The sequence below is a fragment of the Orcinus orca genome, chromosome 20 (genome assembly GCF_937001465.1).
Source record: "Orcinus orca chromosome 20, mOrcOrc1.1, whole genome shotgun sequence".
NCBI lineage: Eukaryota > Metazoa > Chordata > Mammalia > Artiodactyla > Delphinidae > Orcinus > Orcinus orca.
Window position 1 is genome coordinate 41784498 of NC_064578.1, and position 22144 is coordinate 41806641.

The 22144-nt window shown below is 45.1% G+C and overlaps 2 protein-coding genes and 1 long non-coding RNA gene across 4 annotated transcripts in view; 1 reads left to right on the forward strand and 2 right to left on the reverse strand.

Annotated features, from left to right (window-relative positions):
• Positions 1 to 369: 369 nt before the first annotated feature.
• On the reverse strand, positions 370 to 7171 carry LOC125962668 (uncharacterized). Its single transcript, XR_007474182.1, has 2 exons — positions 6726 to 7171; positions 370 to 6383 (listed from the first exon to the last, which is right to left on the reverse strand). It is a non-coding gene; the product is annotated as an uncharacterized LOC125962668 (long non-coding RNA).
• On the forward strand, positions 7104 to 16735 carry CEBPG (CCAAT enhancer binding protein gamma). 2 transcript variants are annotated; one of them, XM_004284142.3, is made up of 2 exons: positions 7104 to 7225; positions 13204 to 16735. In XM_004284142.3, the coding sequence occupies exon 2, from the start codon at positions 13293 to 13295 to the stop codon at positions 13740 to 13742; it is 450 nt and encodes a 149-aa protein (XP_004284190.1). In that variant the 5' UTR covers positions 7104 to 7225; positions 13204 to 13292; the 3' UTR covers positions 13743 to 16735. The 2 variants fall into 2 exon arrangements, with proteins under 2 accessions (XP_004284190.1, XP_012393881.1); XM_012538427.3 differs by lacking the exon at positions 7104 to 7225 and adding an exon at positions 7677 to 7983.
• Positions 16736 to 19719: 2984 nt separating this feature from the next.
• The window catches only part of PEPD (peptidase D), a 114503-nt gene continuing 112078 nt past the window's right edge, over positions 19720 to 22144 (reverse strand). The window contains exons 14-15 of the mRNA XM_004284143.3: positions 20660 to 20851; positions 19720 to 20202 (exon numbers count right to left, since the gene is read on the reverse strand). Of these exons, the coding sequence (XP_004284191.1) occupies positions 20065 to 20202; positions 20660 to 20851 (330 nt within the window). The 3' untranslated portion in view covers positions 19720 to 20064. The remainder of the gene's footprint in view (positions 20203 to 20659; positions 20852 to 22144) is intronic.

Consider the following 22144-nt stretch of genomic DNA (forward strand, 5'->3'; position numbering starts at 1 on the left):
TAAGTATCTTGTGAGAAGATACTTTGAGAATATACAGATATTTTGTTTCTCATTATACTTTCACCCATTGGTTTTAACATTGATGATTTGTGCTTATCGTACTGCTGTGCTTATCTAATGGTGATTTGCTGTTTCAGCCATTCTTTCTACATTTATTAATTGGGCTTTGTGGTAAGGAAGAGCTGTTTCTTCTCTGCCATTTATTTGTTTAATTATTTATATCAGTATAAAGTAATAGATATTTATTTTATTCTGTGAATTATAATCTATTGTTATCATTTATTTTGTTAATCAAATTGTACCAGATTTGGTCATTGGGAACTTCTTCAAATTAACACATATGTTCTTTTGATATACTCCTACCATTTTTTTTTTTTTTTTTTTTTAGCATTTCTTTACTTCCTGGAACCACAAGGTATGCCAGATTCTTCTTGTCTTTTCCCCGCCCAACTCTGGAATCAACCACTTCTCCAATGAGCCCTAGTTCTTCTCATTAAAGAAAGATATTTAGAAACCATCATTTGGTCTCTAGGTAGGATCATTGCTACTGGGGTGTCATTGCTTTTAGAGAACAAAATCCAGAGAACACATAGAGAGAACATATATATCCTCACACACACACACCTACACACACATCTGTATTTATTTATATATCTATCAATCTACGAATATACTACAAATCATGAATTCATTCTGATAGCCTCTGATTCCAACACCACAGGGTTCATTCTAGTCTTGCTCTTTTTTTATTTGTAACTCCTTTCTCCAAAGTGAGAAACCTGTTCTCATTACCCAAATGTATTTACTTAATTGATCAGTCCTAACATATACATAAAATAGTTTCGGAATTTCTAACCAATACCCCTTTGAAAAACTTAGTAACTAGTGCATATCATCGGTGTACAGTTCTTTTTGTATTTTGCCTATCCAATCAAAATACTGTGTTCTGAAGCTACTCAGGTTAGGTCCTTTCTTTCTTTCTTTCTTAATATTAATTTATTTATTTGGCTGCGCCGGTCTTTGTTGCCGCACACGGGATCTTCGTTGCTGCGTGTGGGATCTTTAGTTGTGGCATGTGGGATCTCAGTTGAAGTATGCACGTGGGATCTAGTTCCCTGACCAGGGATCAAACCCGGGCCCCCTGCATTGGGAGGATGGAGTCTTAACCACTGGACAACCAAGGAAGTCCCTTCGCCACAGTGTGGTTGTGCTGTTCATTTGTAGTACAGTTAGGTTATTGGTTACTGTTTGTACAACATTTCATTTTGGGTTCCTCCCACATCCTGGTTAGTGTTAACTATTTGTTTCTGGGGTTTGTGAAACCTCACCACAGTTCTCAGAGTCAGAGATATACAAAAAGGTATATTCACAGAGGTATCACTCGCTCCCTCATCCCTCCTACCTGCTTCCTACTCTCCATTCTTTCTATCTCAGTCCCATCCACCCCTCATAGGTAACCAATATCATTAGTTTCTGATTTATTTGTCCAGTGTTTCTTTTGCGTGACTGATCCCCTGCCAGTCTTGATGGTAAATGGACAAGAGCAGCGGCCAAAGTCTTAAAAGGTCATGGAAATGAAGGTGAAGGTTACCCCAACAGGTAAGTTTCTTAGACTAGGAGACGTGCTGGCCAAGGCTGAGGGGACTCTAGAAGGGGGACTGATAAATTTGATACAATATCCAATAAAGTCCCTACTTTATTTGTATTTCCTTAGTTTTTACCCAATGTCCTTTTTCTGTTCTAGGATCCCACCCAGGATACCACATTACATTTGGTTGTCACATCCCCTTAGGATTCTCCAGACTTCCTCTGACTTTCCTTGTTTTCGATGACCTTGACAGTTTTGAGGTGTGCTGGTCAGATAACACTTTGTAGAATGCCCTTCTATTGGAATTTGTGTGGAGTTTTTCTCATAGTTAGACTACCGTGAGTTCTTGGGAGGTCAAGTGCCCTTTTCATCTCATTATAGCAACATGGCTTATGTCTAATTGATGGTGACCTTGCTCACCTGGCTGAGGTAGTGTTTGTCAGGTTTCTCCACTATGAAGTTTCTCTTTATTTTTCCCTTTCATGCTCTGCTCTTCAGAAGGAAGTCACTATGTGCAGCCCGTACATAAGGAGTGAAGAATGATTCTCCCCCATCTGAGGGCAGAGCATCTACATAAATTATTTGGAATTCTTCTGCACGGGAGACTCATCTCTTCTCCAACATTTATTTATTTACCTCAACATGGACTCTTGGGTATTTCTTTTATACTCTGGGTTATAATTCAATACTACATTAGTTGTTTTCCACTCAACTTGGTATTAAGACTCTTTGGGCATTAGGGGCTCTTCCATTTGCTTCCTGTTCCCCTTTGACACGCTATTTTGGACTGAATGTTTGTGTCTTACCCTTCCCCTGCCACATTCATATGTTGACCCCCTAATCCCAAATATGTTGGTATTTAGAGATGGGCATTTGGGCAGTAATTAGGGTTAGATGAGCTCATGAGGACCCTCTTATAATGGGATTAGTGCCTTTATAAGAAGAGACACTGGAAAGCATGTCTCTCTCTCTCCCAGCACTCACACAAAGATCACATGAGCACACAGTGAGATGGTGGCCGCCTACATACCAAGAGAAGAGGCCTTGGAATAAAATCTACCTTGTTGGCACTTTGATCTTGGACTTGCCAGCCTCCAGAACCGTGAGAAAGAAATCTCTGTTTAAGCCACCCAGTCTATGATGCTTTGTTATGGCAGCCTGAGCTAAGACACATACCCTCACTGTCTTACTTTTTGAGTGTTCGTTACTTTCTGGCATTGCAAGATGCTCCAGGTTCATCTTGTGTATTTCCTGCGTCAATCCTAGAATCAGCCATTTCTCCAAGGAGCCCAGGTGCTATTACTGGAGAACGTTATTAGAAACCAAGAACAGAGTCCTAGGTAGCAAATTCTTTTTGGATGGACAGATTATTTTGTACCTGCTATGTGCCAGGCACTACGTCAGCTTCTTTTCATGTCAGTTTACTTGATCCTCATAACAATTCTATGAGGAATTTACTGTTAACCCTCTCTACAGATGGGGAACAGAGGTTTAGCTAGGTAAATGCTAGCCAGCATCACCTTGTTCTATCTCCAAAACCCATCACACCACTATGATGGAGACTGGTATCACATGTCACAAATAGACAAACCAAAAAACCCTCTGTTTATCTTCAATTTTGTGCTTCATAGGCACTGGAATAACTTGCATTACAATCAATATGTAACAGGTAACCATTGCTTATTCAGTGGGGTGACGATATAAGAATAAGACCCTCCTAGGCCCACAACATGATACGGATTACCTCTCCTGATATGTACAGATGTCACGCCACTCTTATGAGCACAGATGCATGCAGCTCTCCTCATGTGTGCAGTCTGTACCTAACTTCATGTGCTCACAAGGTACACACCACAGTACACACCGATCCTTGTGTGCACAGATGACATGTACTACCCTTAAATGTACAGGTGACATGTCTTAACTCACAAAATAATGAAATCCGACACGTGGAAAAGTGCTTTACAATGGACATTCACCCTATTTGCCACCCGTTCAAGTTTAAACTATGTCAGATTTTTCTCTTTCACGCACAGGACCTGCTTATGAAATTTGGGGATGTCCTAAGACAACTGTTTAGCATCTTAGCTGTTATGATTCTAAATAGTGCTTCCAAAGGTAAAATTGGAGGTTTAAATTTTGCCCTCAAGGATGGAGAATCATATGATACAGGAAAGGACAGAAGGCTCTGTCAGAGTGACCACGGTGTGAGCTGGTGTTTGAAGTGGATATTGATGGATTCGTCTGCTCAGCACTCCCTTTTCCTCTGGAAAGTGCCTCTGCCATCCCATCCACAGCTGCCATGTTAGTACATCGTGACCTGGTCCTGGCCATTTGATCATTCCAGGGAAGAGCACTTGATCCAGCTGGACCAACCCCAGAGTCCTTGCCTAGGACTTTTGTAACAGGAACTTAAAAGGTGAGTAGGCCTTTCTCTAGTGACCAAAGCTGTGAACACTGAGGCTGTTAGTGGCCGTGTGAAGAAAGAATAATGCCCTAAAATCTTTGACCAAATCCTTCTTTATGCTAAGCCTACTCGGGGATGGTTTTCAGTTACTTCCTATCAAAACAGCCCTAACCAATGCAGAATGATGGCCAATCACTGTCCCGTGATTGCTAACATACCAGAAAACATATCTACTGAGACTCAAACCTGTGACAGATATTATCTCAATTCTCAAAATGCTATATAGCTATAGTCCAGATCTGTCAAAGGTGGTAAATTTGGTATATTAATTTTTCAGAAATTTTCCAAATACACATTTATGATACTTAAGTATTATCCTAAGTACTTAAGACACATTTAAGATAAATACTTAAGTATGCATAGTAAACATCTATTGATCTGGCTTTCAAACAGTAAGAGATTTCAAATTACTAAACTTTTTCTCCACTCTGCGGAAAGAAGTGAAATGATAAGATGTGGTAACTAAGGGGATTATTCTAAAAACGACTTTTGAGATACCCTAACGAGTCAACATCACCTTCAATATTGTGAAGATTTCAGTGCCTGAATCATCAAAGCAATATTAAGCACAGCACGACTTTGTTTTGAAGTGTATTTTAGTCTATTACAATTCTATGGATATAATTTGTTTATAATTCATGTATGAGCATCATGGTAATAACAGCTAATACTTTTGAGCTCCTACCATGTATCAGTAGGGCAGTGTTCTAGAGCCCTTTTATCAACTCCTTAATCCTCACAACAATTCTATTGGATAGACACTGTTCTCCCCATTTGCAGAAGACAGAGAGGTTAAGTAATTTGCCTGAGGTCACACACCAGTAAGAGGTGAAGCTGTGAACAGAACAGCCTGACCCTAGAGTCCATACCTGTTAGGTAACTAAGTAGTTAACTGTAGTAGCTCTCGGGTAACTAGCCTATTCAATTAGCAGGAGATCCTACTTCTCAAGTCCTTTGGAGGGGATTTTAATGTACTACTTCTTTACAAATTCTTTGGATTTGCAGACTACGTAGCAGGTATCAGTGAGGCAGAGATCCATGCAGGGAATTTTTCTTTGATTATAGTGACTTGCGTCCCTGTGACTTGCAAGACACAACATGGTGGATCTCCTCAAACTAGAGACAGCTCCACCAGGCTCTCTTCATTTCCTTATGGTGAGAGCAAGTCTTTCAGAGGATTCCCATCTCTCTTAGGGTAAGAATCAGAACTCTTCTCAGGCCACAAGTCCCTGTCCATCTCATCAGTCTCCTCCGGGGCACTGTGCTTCAGCCAAAGAAAGGTGTTTCTCCCATCTCAAGACCTTTAGATAAGACAGTCCCTCTAACTTGAAGGCACATGCACTTCATCTGCGCCACCTAGGCAAATCCTGCTCATCTTACAGTGTTTCCATAACCCACAGACCAGGTTTGATTCCCTTCTTATAATCTCTCGCAGCATCTTGTACTTCCTTCTTGTAATAGCTGTGAAAATGGTAATTAGAAAATTGTGCGGTTACTGAATGTCTGTCTCCCTGCCTCTAAGTGTAAGCTCCATGTGGACAGGGACTGCTTGTCTTGTTTGTTGCTGATTCCCCACAGCTTAGCATATAGTTGGCACCAAATAAATATTTGTAAACTGAGAAGACAGAATTACCAGCTACCAGCTGAAGAGGAAATAAATACTCTAGTCTCCTTGGCATTGACTAATCCGCTGAGTGTGGAAGAAGGCCTGCCCAGACAGACACAGAGCAGCTTGGCAGAGTGGTTAGCAAACCAGGGGATAAATGAACATCTCTATATGGTTGTGTTTTTTTTTTTCTATACAATTTTTAAAGTGATTAGGACATGGTGAGTGTAAAATTATAATTTTGTGAGCAACAAAATCGAATCCAGTTTTAATAGTGCTAAAATCTTGATCAAAGAAATTTCAACTAAGAACACTAAGGGCCAACGTGAAAGAAACGTACTGGTTTTGATGATATTGTGTCATTCTACCAAGTCTGCTTCTGTGGTATTCCGTGTTCACGTTTAGTTGCAGCCCTCTTAATTTTTATATCTTTATTTTTTTCGAAAATGTTTTATCACCTCTTTACTGATTCCTCGAAACCGTCTTACGCGGAGAGGTGATGCCATGGCCTGGGTGATGAAGAAACCTTTCCTCTTTCAAAGACTCCAGTTTTTAGACGATAAGAATTGCTAAAAAGGAAGCAATCAAACCTGTCTGCCTCCACCCAGCGCGCTGCTTCCCAGTTGTAATACGCTTTCAGATCCTCCTGTGAATCGTCTTAGATAAATAAGGCTGGTTTGCCATCCATTTTTTTTTGAGTTCACGTCTCTCAATCTGTTCACCTGGAGGATAGCACAAGGGAATTGATCGTGTAAATTCATTTCTCCGTAACCACAGTCTGCACCAGTGACATCAACACTAATCCTACGCTGGGAAAATTTTGCACCCTTCGTCTTTCAACAAGTTTGCAGCTGCCTTCAAGAGCCGTGAGGTCCAGGACTTCTCTCCAGGCTCCCTCCGAGGGGCGCGGGCCGTCGGCAGTGAAGCGACCGTCGGGCGCCCCGCGTCCCGGGAGGCGAGTCTGGTGGGCCGTTCCGGGAAAATGTCCCCGGCAGCGACTCTGAGGCGGGGCTCCCCGAGGACTTGGTGAAACCAAAACAGAAATCGATGGTTCAAAACATCACCTCAGCAAATTGTGTTTTCCAGAGACAGGTGTTGCCTTCACGAGGCTACGGTTCTCCAATGCCTCCAACTTTCACAGAACCTTTCTCGCAGCGGGTCGCCTACCGCTGGGGTGCCGCCCCGCGCATTAGGCCGAGGAACCCCAGTCCGTCGCTCCCGCCTCGCCCGCCCCACCGCTCAGTGGGCTACGCCTCCGCCACGTGCCCGCCTCCCGCGGCCAGGCCGCCTGTGATTGGCTGGCGGCGCTGTCCGTCGCGGAGGGAGGGCGCGTCCCCCGCAAGCCGGCGCTCCCATTGGTTATGGCGGCGGCGGTCGCGGCCGGGCGCGCGGCCGCGGCGAGGAGGGGAACCCGGTGGCGCTGGCGGCGGCAGCGGAACGGGCGGAGGCTGCCGGTTTCGTAACCGTCGCTCTGACTCGCAGGCCGCGAGGCCTGGGTCGGGCCGCGCCGTGCGGGGCCGCTGGGAGTGGAGGCCTCTTGGGGGCGGGCGGGTTGGAGGCGCAGGTAAGGAGGCTGCGGGCGGGCTGAGGGAGGAGGAGGAGGCCGCGGCGCCGCCGGCCGCTCGCGTGGGCGCGGCCCCGGCCCGAGGAGACCCGGCCCGGCCCTGGGCGGCCGGCTTGCCGGGAAGGCCCCGCGCGGCGTGTGATGCAACCTGCCGGCAACACCCGGCGGGGCCGCTGATCTCATCCTTGGCCCCGGCCCAGCGCCGCGGCGCCACCCGCAGACCCCCGCGTTCCCCCAGCGCCCTTGCTGCCGGCCCGGGACGGCATGCGAGCCGGGCTGTGCCCGCTCCAGAACCCGGCCCTCTGTTTGTGCAACGTGCAGTGTGACCAGCCAGGCTCGTATTGGCCTCTGGGGATAAAGGGTGTTCCCAGAATAGCAGAAGGTGGACGGTATCTTTAGTGCCACCTGGGATATTTCCTGCGCCTGCAAAACTGCTCTGTGTCGGGTAATCGAGAATCCTTTTTAGAAGTTAGTCGAGTAGTCAGGGAAGGCGGTAGAGTTTTAAATATGTGACTTTACACAAATAATATTGTGCTTCCTTATGGAGCTGTACTTTGAATATCCTTCAGGTGACTGTTGAACACAGGTTGGATGAACGTGCAGCAACCACGAGTTGACTAGAACAGAAAAGGGCAAAAAAAAGAAGTGCTTCGTTAGTATGCTTGGAGGGAACACAGTAAGGAAAATTGCCAGCAGAGGTGTCTAGATGGAGAGGATGGAAATGCATGTTTGAGGGGAAGGAGAATCTGTTCTTCCAAGTAAGCTCGTGTGTTTTTATTCTTCAGAAGGTCTAATTGCTGGGCTTTCCTCTGGTCTGAAGTTTGTGCTGTCATCTGGCATCTTAAAATGTGTCCGTTTCAGAATGGTTTTAACCTTGGTGGGTTACACAAAAATTGGTAGTTCTCTCTCCCAGTGTACACTCACTCAGTTGAATTCTTATTGGAAGAGATTGTCCTTTAATTCAGATAGGATGTGGGACGCTCAAAGAAACTTTTGAAATAAAATAGTATAAAGGTTTGCTTTACTAAGAAATTCTGCATCTAAAAGCCCTTGACAGTTAAAAGTTAAAATCTGGTCAGCTGTTACTACTTGAGTAGTATTTGGGATAAGCTATTAAAACTGAAGCACTGTTTTGGAAAAACTTAGTGTAAACAAGGCTAAATAATTACAGGATGCTAGTGAGCTGAAGAATTTTTCAGTTCGAGTCCTGCTTCTGGTGGGCACACTTGGTGGATTCAGTCATTTTAATACCTCCCTGAAAAACATAGGTGGAAGCAAAACTTAGTATTTTTTCCCCCAGAATATCCTCTAAATTCTCAAGGTCACATCATGACTGTCAGCAAGGTTGTCTGATCTTGGACAGGTGGTTTCATCCCTTGGGATTTAAACAGCACCTGGTGAGTCCTAGGTAAAGATCAATAGGACCTCATGGGGCTGAGTTTGGTCTTATGGCCTAAGATTGCCTCACGTGATCACAGAAATGGTAAACGCAGGTAGCCGCAATTCCAGGTTTATTGTGTATTCTTAGGAGGGGGTGCTTCCATGGGCTCTTATACTGGTAGGTACATTGGTCTCCTGTCTTTTTGGCTTTCCAGACCTATCAGTTAAAAAAGAAAAAAAAAGAAAAGAAAAAAGAATTGAGCATGACTCCTTAATAGATGTATATTTATAAACAATGTGTGTGTATTAGTTTGTGTGTGTTGTTAATGGGCACTAAAAGTAGAGTAAAAAGATGACATTAAAAAAAGACAAAAGAGCATACATTTTTTTCTCATACTCCAGTGGACCACTTATGTACTCCCTGAAGGGATGTACCCTCCTTCATGGACCCCTGCTTTGGGTCATGAAACCAGCAGTGGCAAATAAATAGAAATCCTGCTCATTTGGGTGTTTGTTAACTTTGCTTACCTTCACTTCACTTGTAGTACAGAGTTGTCAGACCCTGGCAACATATGTCTAAGAACTTGAGGTTATGGGAAGTATAACTGGGCAAAATGGAAAATAAAGGTTCTCTACTGATATGAAGCAAAGACCAGACAAGAATGATGTTCACTGTATAGGCTGGGGGCTAGAAGTAGCAAATGTTTTAATTTTCCTGTGTACCATTAAGAAAGACGAGGAACTTTAGGTGGTGAGACCATAATATCTTAGTAACAGTCTTGATTTAATTATGGTTGTTATAAGAGATTTTAATGCTAGAAAATCTCATTTTTATGTAAGACATTTGTAAAAATAAGTGTTTTGTCTTAGGCTTTTGAGGCTGTATTCAACAAACATTTCTTGAGCACCACCGCTAGATGCTGGGCATATGGTGATAAAGACAGAGTTCTGTCTCTAGTTTAGTCTACAGGGAGGCACACTATCGAGCTGGCATTGACCAAGAAACTGGGGGAACAAATTGGGCAGAAGCACAAAGAAAAGATAACGTGCAGACAGAGGAGGCTGTGCCCCTGAGAGATGATGTCAGCCTGAGGTAATTCTGTGGCATTGGGATGGAGACGGATAGTAGAGGTGAGGTGTTTTGGGGGGGTGGGGGTGGGTAGAATTGTCAGATACCAGTGATTTGAACAAATTTGGAATAAGGGACAAACATCTGAATATTTTGGAGTGTAGACCTTCGTTGAGGAAATTGGAGTTAAAAATTTATTTGGGGCGGCAGGGGAGGAATATCTGGTTGTACACATGTGAAGAAAATGACAAGAGGGTTAGGAAAATCCTTGAGAGGTTTATTTTCCCAAGTGAAACTTGAGAAAATTTTGATATTGTTTTACTCATTTTAACGTTTTGAGTTGTCACTGTGTCATTGATTTGAATGAACATTACTTGAATTAAGGAATTTGAATTTAAAAAATGTTACCCACTCAGTCCACCTTTCTTAAGGTCCATGGTTGATTTGTAGCAGTGGCTGTCAAACTTCAGTGTCATCAGAATCACTTGGAGGTCCTGTTAAAACAAGATCGCCCAGCCCTATTCCTAGAGCTCCTGATTCCTAGGTCTGGGGCAGCCCGAGAATTTGCATTTCTAACAAGGTGATGCTGCTGCTGTTGCTGCCGGTTCAGGGACCACACTTTGAGAACCACTGCTTTTCAGTTCTTATCCTGCTTCCTGCTTGAATGATTCACAGCAAGGAAACGAGGTGCCACTCTGCTTCCTGTAGACTGAACTTTGGAATAGTATTTGTCCACATAGGAGCCAGACTTTCATTTAGGGTTGAATATCCAGGTTTGAAATAAACTTATTTTCTTTTTGTGCATTGTAGGTGCTCAGTAAATGTTAGTGGAAGAAACAAAAGCACAGATAACTGTGTAAACTAAAATATGTAACTTATAGAGGCAGCTGTTTTGCTCAGTGTAAAAAACAAAATTGATAATATGTTTGGCGTTAAGTCTTAGACCACTTAGCTCTGACCCCCTTTCCTTAGTGGATAGCTCTTCACTTTAAGAGCTACTTTATTGGCTTGTCTTCGGTTGGAGAACTTAAAAAACAAAAAACAATTGGAGTTCTTTTTATTATCTCCAAGTTTCCTTTTCTTACATTTTTACCAGTTTGATGATTACTCTTTGTTTTACAAGCCGAAGGACTCATTTTCAAAACCTTGCCTACTGTGTTCAGCCTACTACCTTGAGTCAGACGGAGGTAAAAGAGCCCTTCCCTGTTCCGGTATCTTTTTTTTTTTTTTTCTTTTTATTTGCGGTACGCGGGCCTCTCACTGCTGTGGCCTCTCCCGTTGCAGAGCACAGGCTCCGGACGTGCAGGCGCAGCGGCCATGGCTCACGGGCCCAGCCGCTCCGCGGCATGTGGGATCTTCCCGGACCGGGGCATGAACCTGTGTCCCCTGCATCGGCAGGTGGACTCTCAACCACTGCGCCACCAGGGAAGCCCTCCGGTATCTGAGAACAAAAATGAGCATGAACATCACTAAATTTGGAGGCTATAATAAGAGTTTTTGGTGACTGAAGTTCGTGGTATATTGTCAAAGTCAGAAGGCATTTTACCATTTTACGTCCCTCATTTGCAGATGGGGAAATCGAGGCTCACAGAGGGAAGGGATATGTCCAAAGTGAAACAGGGCAAGTCAGAGCCAAGACAAGAACTGACTTGGTTCCTGGTTTGTACTTCTTTGGATCATTGTTACCTCTGAGTTTATTAGAGAGTAGCTTTAAAGACTAAAAACCTAATTGACATATAAAACATAAAAAAGAAGATAAATAAGATGAACATAATCATGATTGTTGAGATATTCCCAGGAGACATGGTAAACAAGTTCATAAAAATTGAGTAAACACTTTTCACTTCATACCAAATAGATAAGCAATGGTATAGACGACCTTTAACACTATTAGTGGTAAGTGTAGCTCAAATTATACTGAACTGCCACTTTTTAACTGGAAGAAAAAATAGGCAACATGATAAATTATCAAGGGAAATGTGAAATATCCATTACTGAAGATAGACTTGGAGTAGATATCCATCATGGTTTTGGAAGGAAGCTTTTGGTGTTTCCTTAGCACTGAAGTGAGAACAGATGACCGGCTAGCTCAGGGCTGCCTGTGTGGCTTGAAAAAACAATGGAAAGCAATGACATATGGCCTTTTTAAAAGCAAAGATTTTTAAAAAGCAGAACAGTAAATGGTGTTTATACAGAAATGCCTAGCTAAAGGTTTGGGTGCAGCTACTGGTGTTTACTAACTGAGCTTTGCTTAAGAACTGTAAGGTGTACTCATTTGAGGCAGTTCATAATTCTGGCTGCAGGTTTTTTTTTCCACTGATGCAGTTTTAGCAGTTTTGTGAGAAGAGAACGGGATAGTTTTATGGTTCCTAACACTGCTTTCTCAGTTTCCAAGAGTGCTGTGACTTCTTGGTGGGCACGCTTCACTCAGCTTAGTTTGCCTTGAAGTGGCCTCACGATGATAGGATAGGTCTGCTTTTGACACATCTTGAGGCAGTTGTAGCAAACTGGTTGAATTCATAGTAATCCAAATATGACTAGTCCTGAAACTGTGACTTCATTTCTACGGGCAGCACTGCCGCAATATTTCAGAATTGGCGTTTCCTCTGTGCTCCTTGAGCAGTGTCAAGTGGGTGCAGGCGCTGCAGCTGCTCTGGCTCTTGGTCCAGCCTGAGTCCCAGTGCTTGCACCTCCTTGGATGCATCATCAGGGCTTTTGTTTCTTTCCTTGTGGTTTTAGGCTGACTGTGTTTAGATGTGTTTACTAATTATGTAGAGAATTTAAAAAACACTGTGAGAAGCATGATGGGATGGGGAAGCAAATTGGGTATCTCAGAGCTCCTAAATCTGTGATCCAAGAAACTAACTTAAAAAAATCTCTGTAAACTACTCTCATTTGAAGTCATTGAAAAAAATAAAAACAAGCAAAAAACACCTTTTCAAAATATCCTGTAAAGATTCTTACGCTCTGGGAGAGAAGTCAAGTCCTTGATGACTCAGTCTCTGCATATTAGAGTAAGGACCATGCGGAGATCGTAGTGCAGTGCTTCCTGATGAGCACTGGAGACTGGGCTGGGCGCTCTGCTCCAGCCTTCTACTTTGACTTGAGCCAACAGTTGAAACTTTTTCCCTCTTTTATTGCAGGGTCTCTCCTATCATAATTGAACTCATTGTGTTTAAACCAAACATAGCACATTTCTCTCTTGCAGATTGCCAAGTGCTATTGGTTCATATGTGCTACCTAATTAGTGGTATTCTTTTGTTTTTCCTCCCATTTTTGATAACAAGCACAGATGGGCAGTACCCTCAGGGGTTCAGGTGGGTTGAATTTGGCCGTATGGTGCGTCTGTATTAACTTACCTCTCTAAATTACGTGACTTAGACTTCTGAAACATTGGAGCAGTTGGCAGTTGTCATAGACTTTTCTCAGCATAATCAATTAATATTGGCCTGCTAGTAGGTACATGCAAGTGTAATGTTATTTTATCTTGTCATTTCAAATATTTTAATGCAGTTTATTTTTTAACTAGGTACATGTGAAGATTTCTTGGCAGATCAAACCATTGATCACCTTGTCTTCATTTCTACTTGTTCTGTGTTGACAAAGGAGCGTGCCCAAATGAGCAAGGTATCACAGCAGAACACTACCCCGGGCGTGAATGGAATAAGTGTCATCCATACTCAGGCTCATGCCAGCGGCTTACAGCAGGTTCCTCAGCTGGTGCCCGCCGGCCCTGGGGGCGGAGGCAAAGCTGTGCCTCCGAGCAAGCAGAGCAAAAAGAGTTTGCCCGTGGATCGCAGCAGTGACGAGTATCGCCAGCGCAGAGAGAGGAACAACATGGCGGTGAAAAAGAGCCGGTTGAAAAGCAAGCAGAAAGCGCAGGATACGCTGCAGAGAGTGAATCAGCTCAAGGAAGAGAATGAACGGTTGGAAGCAAAAATTAAATTGCTGACTAAGGAATTAAGTGTACTGAAAGATTTATTTCTTGAGCATGCACACAACCTCGCAGATAATGTGCAACCCAGTAGCACTGAAAATACGACAGATTCTGATAATGCAGGACAGTAGACCTCACCCCTTTCAAACGTCACAACTTGTGGCTTGAACGTTAAAGGTGTGACTACCTACACTACTCGTATCAGTGGCTGAATCTCCATTATTCAAAGATCCATTGAAGGTTGTTTTCTAGAATCAGCACTGAAGAGTTGATTAGCTAAAAATGTTAGCCATATAATTTGAATATCTGGTTTTAAATGATAAGGATTTTTGTGGGGATAAAAAACAGTTTTAAAGGTATATGGTAAAAAAAAAAAAAATGCCCTGGAGCTTGATGTTCTTAATAAATCCTGACTTCCCAAGAAATGTTTCTTTTCTAGGTTGACAAAAGGAGTGGGGAACTGGCAAGTCATGCAGAAGGGTCTTGGTTTTCATAGATACGGTTAATTGGATGAAAGAAAGTTGAATGCCATCTCTCTTTATCTATGTGTGACTTTTTCCTAAATTATGTATTAAAAATGCTTAGAGCTATAGAAACCAATCACTTTATAATTTGGAGTGATTTTATGTATAGCATAAACCTTGTTTTAGCATAATTAGTACCATTTTCCCCGGCAAGTACAAGTTTTTGAATAGTGATGTCAGGTTAAGTAAAGAAACTCCATTGCATTTTAAAGGCAGTATGCAGCCAACTGGCTTAAAAATATAAATAGCATTTAGGAAGCAAATAGTTTTTTAAAAGTAAAAGCAAAGCATTTGGGATACCTTTGGGTTATTGCATTGGCATTATTTTGTTAAAATTAAAAAAACAACTCAGTGGTTTAGAGAAACTTATGTACCAAAATTTTAGTTTCTGCAGATGCTAGTAAAGTAAGCATTTTTTTTTTTAACATACCATTTGGACAGCCAAGTTAGTAAACAAAACGTCTTAACAGTTTATGGCCACACAAGTTACCCATTAGGATTTTGAATATTAATTTCAGCAGGTAGTTTCTCCTGTGTTCAGATACACTGCAGTGGGGCTGTGGTTTTTAAAAGCAAAAATTTCTTGTGAACCATCACTTGGTATTTGATCTTAAACAACTGATTATTAGAAAAATACATCATCAACTCCATGCCATTTCCCAAAATAATAGTCTAAGAAAACTTGAAAGTGTAAGGTTTAACCTTTAATTTATTTCACTTAAACACATCGTTTTATATTGTTTTTGCGACATTTTCTAGCTAGTGGGCTGTTCTTCCAGAATTTTGTACCACTTTTTATTCATTTGTATGCATTTATGTCCCATAAATTATTTTAGCAAGAAAATACTGATAAAACTCAGGATATTGACATTTTTGTTAAGACTAAAAAGTGGCAGTCACTGAAGATGGAAATCTCTAGGGTCTGGCTTATATAAGCGTTGGTAGTTTTGATTGTCCTTGTTGACTTTTTTTTTTTTTTTAAAAGAACAATTCTAGCTCAAATTTGTGTTTTTCTCTTTTTTTGGTTTTTGCTTTTGGGTGACCTAGGCTGGTGACAAGAGACTGAGTCACATCAGATTAAAAAGTTACCAGGTATCTTATTTGAACATGGTCATTTTGGGCCACATTGTTGTTTCCTACTAGGACCTGGGACAGTGTAACCAGGATGTAACTCAAGTTGCACCCTTGGGTTGGTGGAAGAGTGCTGTCTGTGCCCTTCTGGGCGGAAGAAGACATCACAGTGCCCTGCAACTCAGCAAAGCCATTATTAAAGGCCAAGAGTCCCTTCTGCATGTGACAAGAGCCCTGTATTGTTCCACGAGAGTGACTGTCCCAGGACGGTTAACTCTCTATAGATCCAGGAGACAGGATAGGGCTTCCTGTTAGGGTCCAACATTGGTTTACTGTGGTTGGAGTACGGATCTACTTGTAGGTTGATAGATGTTTGAAACAACTAACTAGGAGATACCCACAGAATCCTACTGAATCTTTAATAGCACCTCATTGGAGATGCAGTTAGGTCACTTGAATCTTTAAGCACCTATAAGAGGTGCTACAGACATTTTAAATCTCTTATTTACTAAACAATATCTTTCAGAAATGGTTGTCCCCATGGAATTTATTGTTACCAATTATGTGAATTGACTTAACTCTCTTGGAAAAGAAGCTTTAGGGAAATCATCAGGTATGTACTCAATTATTTCAAATAAGAAAATAAGATTGTACCTTTTGGAAAAATTCAGGCTTTCCTTTTACCTATGCAAATCAAAACTAGCACCAGCAGTCATGCATAGAACAGAAATGTTAACCGTTGTCTTGACTATCTCACTGAAGTGTTTGGGAATGAAAGTTTTTAGTTTGATAGATTTAACAGTATAAAATGGAGGGAAACCAAGTATGGGGAATGGGTAAGTTTGGGAATTGTATATGACTTCTGTAACTTTTGTCCTGTAGGTTACATATGAACCATTAGGATATGATCTGCCTTTGCTGGCAGGTCTAGTGATTTAGGAATTAGGCTTTAGTATAAATTTCTAGCTGCATGTGAGTCTTCCGGGATGGGTGTTTTCTGACAGGTCTTGGCTGCAGGTGGTGCGATCCAACAGTTCTTCCTGCTGTCTGGCCCCTTTTAGTTACTGGGATGTGAGCTCAGTTACTTTGGACATTCTTACCAAGAAGTAGTAAGATTTTAATAAAATACGACCAGATTTTTGAAATTCAGGTCACGAGTGTGAAATTCTCAAATTTACATAAGTAGAAGTATGTACAATTTAATGTTTGGTGTTACAACAAAGGAAATCGTAGCAGCTTTTGATGTTTCTTGATCCCCCTTAGAGGGCTTGAAGCTTTGTACCTGAACAACCCAGTTAAAACACTCAAGAGTGTTTTTGATGCCTTAGAAATAGGAAAAAATTTTTTGTTTGACAAAAGCTAGGAAGGAAGAAAGTCCGTCCTATAGCTGTTAGATCTGCCTCTCAGGAAGAAGTACCTAACTTGTTCTTTTTGTTCCTGGCTTTCCTCAGTTTGTGAGATTACTCTATTTTTTTAAATATAATTTTATTTCTTTCAGTGAATTTGAAATAAAAATAACTTTGGAATAATGACTGTATTTCATTGTGGGTTTCTTTATGTTAGATACCAAGAATGTAGTGCAAATGTTGACCAGCTCTGAGGAGCAGGCAGATGCCCTGCTGCCTTTCTGTTCCCAGCCCAGGGCGGGGGGTGAGGTGGGCATGGGGGCAGGCAGAGGCACTGTTGTCCCAAGTCTAGACTTCCCTTAATGATAGGAACCTAGTTTGCTCTGAATTTAGAATGCCTTTCAGTAATATTCTTTGTCCCCTAGTCTAGTGTAGAAATGTATACCAGAATAGAGGAAGCAATAACTCGCATCCTGCTTAGACAGCTGACGTCTCAGAGTGTGGTCTCCACCTACAGAGTGGTAGGAAATAAGTTCTGAGGCTTTGAGGTTGACGGAATGTCAAAGTAAAGCCTTTCCCCTAACGGTACAGTTTATAGTATGTGCGTCGTGCGTCGTCTTCGTTTACACAATGCCATAGGGTGTCTGTCGAAATGAATTCATACATAAGAGTCCGAGAAGCTGATTTGAGTGTTTCAAGGGAAAATGCCATAGATACTTGTCTTCTGTGATCCTTCAGTGACTTTCGTGTCTTGGGAAATAGATTTCTATCTATTGCATCTTGGTGAAAATTGTAGTACGGTAATTATTTCTGTGGGTAATACGTCCCATTTCATTTTTATGAATTAGTTGTAATTTAGAATCCAGGGAACTTTATATCGACGTGATTGTGAGGGTGCTGGCTCTTTTTCAGTAAAAGCACTTTAGACCTACTGCTCTTTGGCTGCCTGTGAGTATCTGAAGAGTTCATAATGCGTTTTACACGTACTCAAAGGAGAGCAGCAACCCTGAATATCCTTTGACTGCAACATCCCACTCCTCCCAGAGCTGTAGACCTGAAGGTTGTGCAGGGGTGTCCAGAGAACCGGGCGCGAGGCTGGCACACGTCACACTTTTCTGCAGCCCAGTTACCCGAGTCTTGTTTCCTCTGAAGCAGCTGTTGGAGCCAGGTGCCTTTGTACATCACCACCGTTCAGTTCTGCCTCCTAAATGAATCCTGTGACATTTGCTTCACCTCCCCTTCCCCACCTTGTGCAGAGCTATCACCCTCTTTTGCCTGGCTTCTGTCTTCCTGGACCGTTGCACGCTCTCCAGAACCTTCACGGTTCTCCGGTGCACTCGTGTGAGACCCAGTCTCCGCGGGATGTGGCTCTGCTCGTGCTGCCTTCATTCCCCTCCACCCTCCTGCATCACTTTGCTTTGGCTGCAGGGCTCTTCTCAGCACTTTTAGCCCAGGGCCGGCTGCCTTGGGACAGCTCCTTGCGTCTGGAATGCTTTATCTCCTCTTGCTTTTTCACTTCCCTCCCTTCCCGTCAGCCCCCCTGGCTTTCTAGATAAGGTCAATCCTGTTACTTTCCTTCTTGGCACGTTCTAATGTTTGAGATGATCTATTTGTGCATGTTTAAGGGGAAGCCTCTCTCAGGAGACTGGGCTCTGAGAGCAGGGGTCATGTCTTTATGCCACGTTGGTACATAGCAGATGCTCATTTCTTGAACGAATACCTAGATCTTTCCTGGTTTTGGAAGAGCTTTCGACACTGTATGGCTTTCTGGAAGGGTCTCTAATATATTTCTGAAGCTGTACAAATTTCTGCAGAATTTGGAGACTTAGGTATTGGACCATTCTCTAGAACATGGGGCACAGTAGGTGGCTACTGCGGTTCCCTGAGACCTGTACCTGCAAAGAATGCCTTTGACTCGCCTACCTGGGCCCAAGCAGCCAGTTCTGTCCCCAGTGTCCTTCTCGGACAAACAGCATTTAGTTCCTGAGATTTCTCCCTGTTCTTTCCTGTCGACCTGATAATCAGAGCAAACATTTATGTGAAATGGGCATTCTTGGTATAAAACGTCTAAAGGAGAGGAAGGAGAAAGATGTGTGTGTTTTTTAGTTAACACAGCTAAACTAAACTGTCTACTTAGAGTTCCAACCTAACTTTATAACTTTAACTGTTTTTATCCTGGGGGTGGGGGAACCTGAAACCCTGCGCACTAGAGCATGGCTCGCAGATACAGCTGGGGGAGAGAAGGATTTGGCAAACTCAAACTCCTGACCCGCAGGCGATCATTACTCAAACTGCTTAATACCACAGATAACTTAGGGAATATATCTGCGCACCAGGAGGAAACCTTAAAAGATGGTATGTAAATCTAAGAGGTAAGAAAAAGACAAATGGTGATTTGAAACTAATGCTGCTTTAATGTGGCCACATCACGAGCACGTCTGTGTTACTGCCATAGGAAGAAATCAGTTTACTCAACTCTTCAGTGACTTCAGCGGTCTCTGGCTTGGGCTACAGAGGTTCCCCACCCTATTAAGGTTTCATCTCTGACGTCCGTCCTTCTCACCTGCCCTTCACCTTGGCTCGGATGAGAGAACCCTAGAATGGTGTGCAGAATTCTCGAAGCCCGCTGCAGGGGTGGGGGCGGTTCTGTGGGACCGTGGGAGAGGTGGGCAGGCAGAGGAAGGCCAGGTGTTCTGCCACTGGCAGGGACTGGGCCCAGGTGGCCCTGGATGGCTCCACAGCCTCAGAGTGGAGTTCAGCCAGTGGGCTTCCACTTAGGGGAGACAAATGGACTTGGCCGACGTGGAAGGAACCAGAAAGCTCACCTTTGCCATGGTGCTGCCTTAGGCGGCAGTGTCTCTCAAACAGATGCTGGCTTTGCTAGCCTGTCCCGCATGAGAAGGAAATCACAGACAAGGAATCTGCGAGTCTCATGTTGTCGATAACTGTACCTTAAGGGCTGCGTAATTCTGCCCCCCTTCGGAAATCCAGCTTTGAGGCAGTAACCGTACCAAAAAGGCTTCCTGCTCTACAGCCCTCTTCACGTGGGCAGAGGCCCAGCCCCACCTATGCCCAGACTCCCGGGTCTCTGCAGGGCCAGTTTCCAGGTCTAACCCTGCAGTGCTCACCTGCAAAGGGACAAATGGAGAGGGAGCCGGGCACAAAGGTCCATTTTAGGAAATCTTTTATTGCAAATTCCATTCCGTGTACTGATTTTGAGAGAAAACACGAGAAAGGCATCTTTCCTGAGCAGCATACAAATGACGGCAAGATACACATTTAGTTGCTAGTGAAGAACAGGATTTTTCAAAATAACGGGATAATTGAAAATTAGCATTTTAAAAGCCGCTGTCTAAGAACAGATTAAGGGTGTGATCCCACAGGAGGTTAATAAAAAAGTTTCTCCCTGGGAAACAGCATATTTGGTGTGATCAAAGCCGACGCCGCATGTCTGAGCACCGCTGGGGGCCAACCGCCAGGCCGCCGTCCATGAGGTGAGCTTGCCCGGGGCTCTACTTTGGGCCGGAGAAGGGAGCAAAGGCCTTGTCACGGCCTGCCATGCATTCTTCAACCTCTTCCACTGTGCGGGGCACACAGGTCAGCAGCTCCATGCCACTGTCCGTCACCACGACGTCCTCCTCGATCCGGACCTGGTCAGAACGACACGCTCGTTATTTCTGAGCTGGCCTCACACACTAAGTTTGAGGGTTGGGCCCGACGGCTCCAGGCTGACCCCCGCCGAGAGGGAAGAGCCCTTTCTGAGGAGTGGTCAGTACTGCCGGGGGCGGGGGGCTGGCCTCAAGGCCTCTGTGGGCAGCTGCTGGGAAGAAGGCGCCTCCCACAGGGGCCTGCTCGTGCCACCTGCCCACCCTGGCCTTGCCCCTTGCCCGGTGGCTGGGAGCCCCTGGAGTGGGCAGGGGTTTTGTAGGAATCTGAGTTGCTTGTGTTGAGGGCTGAGGCTCCTGTTAGGTGACAGACCATGAGAAAGGATAAGCCAGGTCCCTCTCCAGTGAGGAAGTCAAGACTGTGCCTCCTGTCCTGGAGGACAAAGAGGTGACACGCAGCAAGGAGCAAGGGAGCAAGGACGCGGGGCCCACCAGCACTCACCCCGCCAAAACCACGGAAGCGTCGCAGGACCTCGCGGTTAAAGAAGCAGGCGCGGGCCGGGTCAGCCAGGGCCTCGTCCAGGAGGTGGTCAATGAAGTAGATGCCGGGCTCCACGGTGAGCACCATGCCCGGCTCCAGGTGCCGAGCGGTGCGCAGGTGCCGCAGGCCGGGCTCGTCCACCCGGTCCACGCCCTGGGGGAGAGGACAGTGAGGGGGATCCAGGAGGGCGCAGCCCCAGCCCAGGGCCACCGCATCGGTGGGAGGACGATGGAAACCGGTGAGCGTGCGGGGCACCCGCCCTGCCCGTGCAGGCGTCTACACGTGGGGCCCGGCTCGGGCCCCATGGGTCCCCCTGGAGCTGCAGGAGGCTCTGTGACCATGGGGGTCTCCAGCCCAGACTCAGCCTTGCTGTGTTGTCCACGGCACTCCAGATAAAACCCTCCGCTCTCTGCACGCTCCCCTAGATTTCTCACATCCCTGCCCGTTTCTCCTCAGAACCGTGCCCCGTGGACACCCGTGCGCACACACCCAGGTCACGCTGCCCCTGCTGGCCCATGGGGCTGGCTGGGGGTCCGGCTGCCTCAACCAGGCCCTCTCCCCGCGAGAGGAACAGTAGAAGCCAAACTTGTGCAGCTTTTAAGAAGGCCTGCGGGGCCTCCCAGGCTGCGCGCTTTCTTCTAGGCAGCTCAGGTGGAAACCAGCCCCAGAAGTGCTGGACCTGGGTCCCCCCCCAAGCCAAGTCCTAGGTTTTCCACGTGGCCTTCCAGGAGGAGGGACAGGTGCTGTCGTGAGGGCGGGCCGTCAGTACGAGCTCTGGCTCGTGTGTGCACAAACACACGCTCACCCCGTGTGCACGGCCTGGGGGTGTGGGCCCCAAGAAGCGCACGTGGGCGGCTCCACACCATGCCCGTGTGCTGGGCCCCCACTGACCCATGGGGACCGGCTCTCAGCCCTGCAGGGGCACCACCCCCCCTCCCCTGCCAACACTCACATGGGCGTGGCCACCGGGGCCATGAGGGCAGGTGGTACCTAGGACACTTGCAGAAATCTCCCTGCCTTCCCCAGGTCCCAGAGGCACCCATCCATCCCTTGGCCAAGGCCTGTGAGTGAGTGGGGCAGCAGGCAAGCTTTCTGGTCGGGCTCTGAGCTTGCCCTGCCCCGCTCGCAGCTCTCCCCTGGAAGCCCAGCTGCTGGAGATGGAGCTGTCATTTCTGACTGTTTGGGGGCCAAGAACATCAGACTTCAATTAGTGGTTCATGTAAGGTAACCAGAAACGGGCTGGCTCAGCCTCCATCCACGGCTGGGCACAGCAGGGAAGGCTGTGAGCGTGATTCCATGAGGGCGGGGACAGCGGGGCGTGTAGAAACTGGTACGCGCAGCCGCCCTGACCTGGTGTGAGTCAGGCTGGGACGGAGGTGATGAGGGGACACTAAGGCCCTGTGACCCCTGATGGGTCATGCTCTGGGCCCAGAAGCCTGTCTGGTG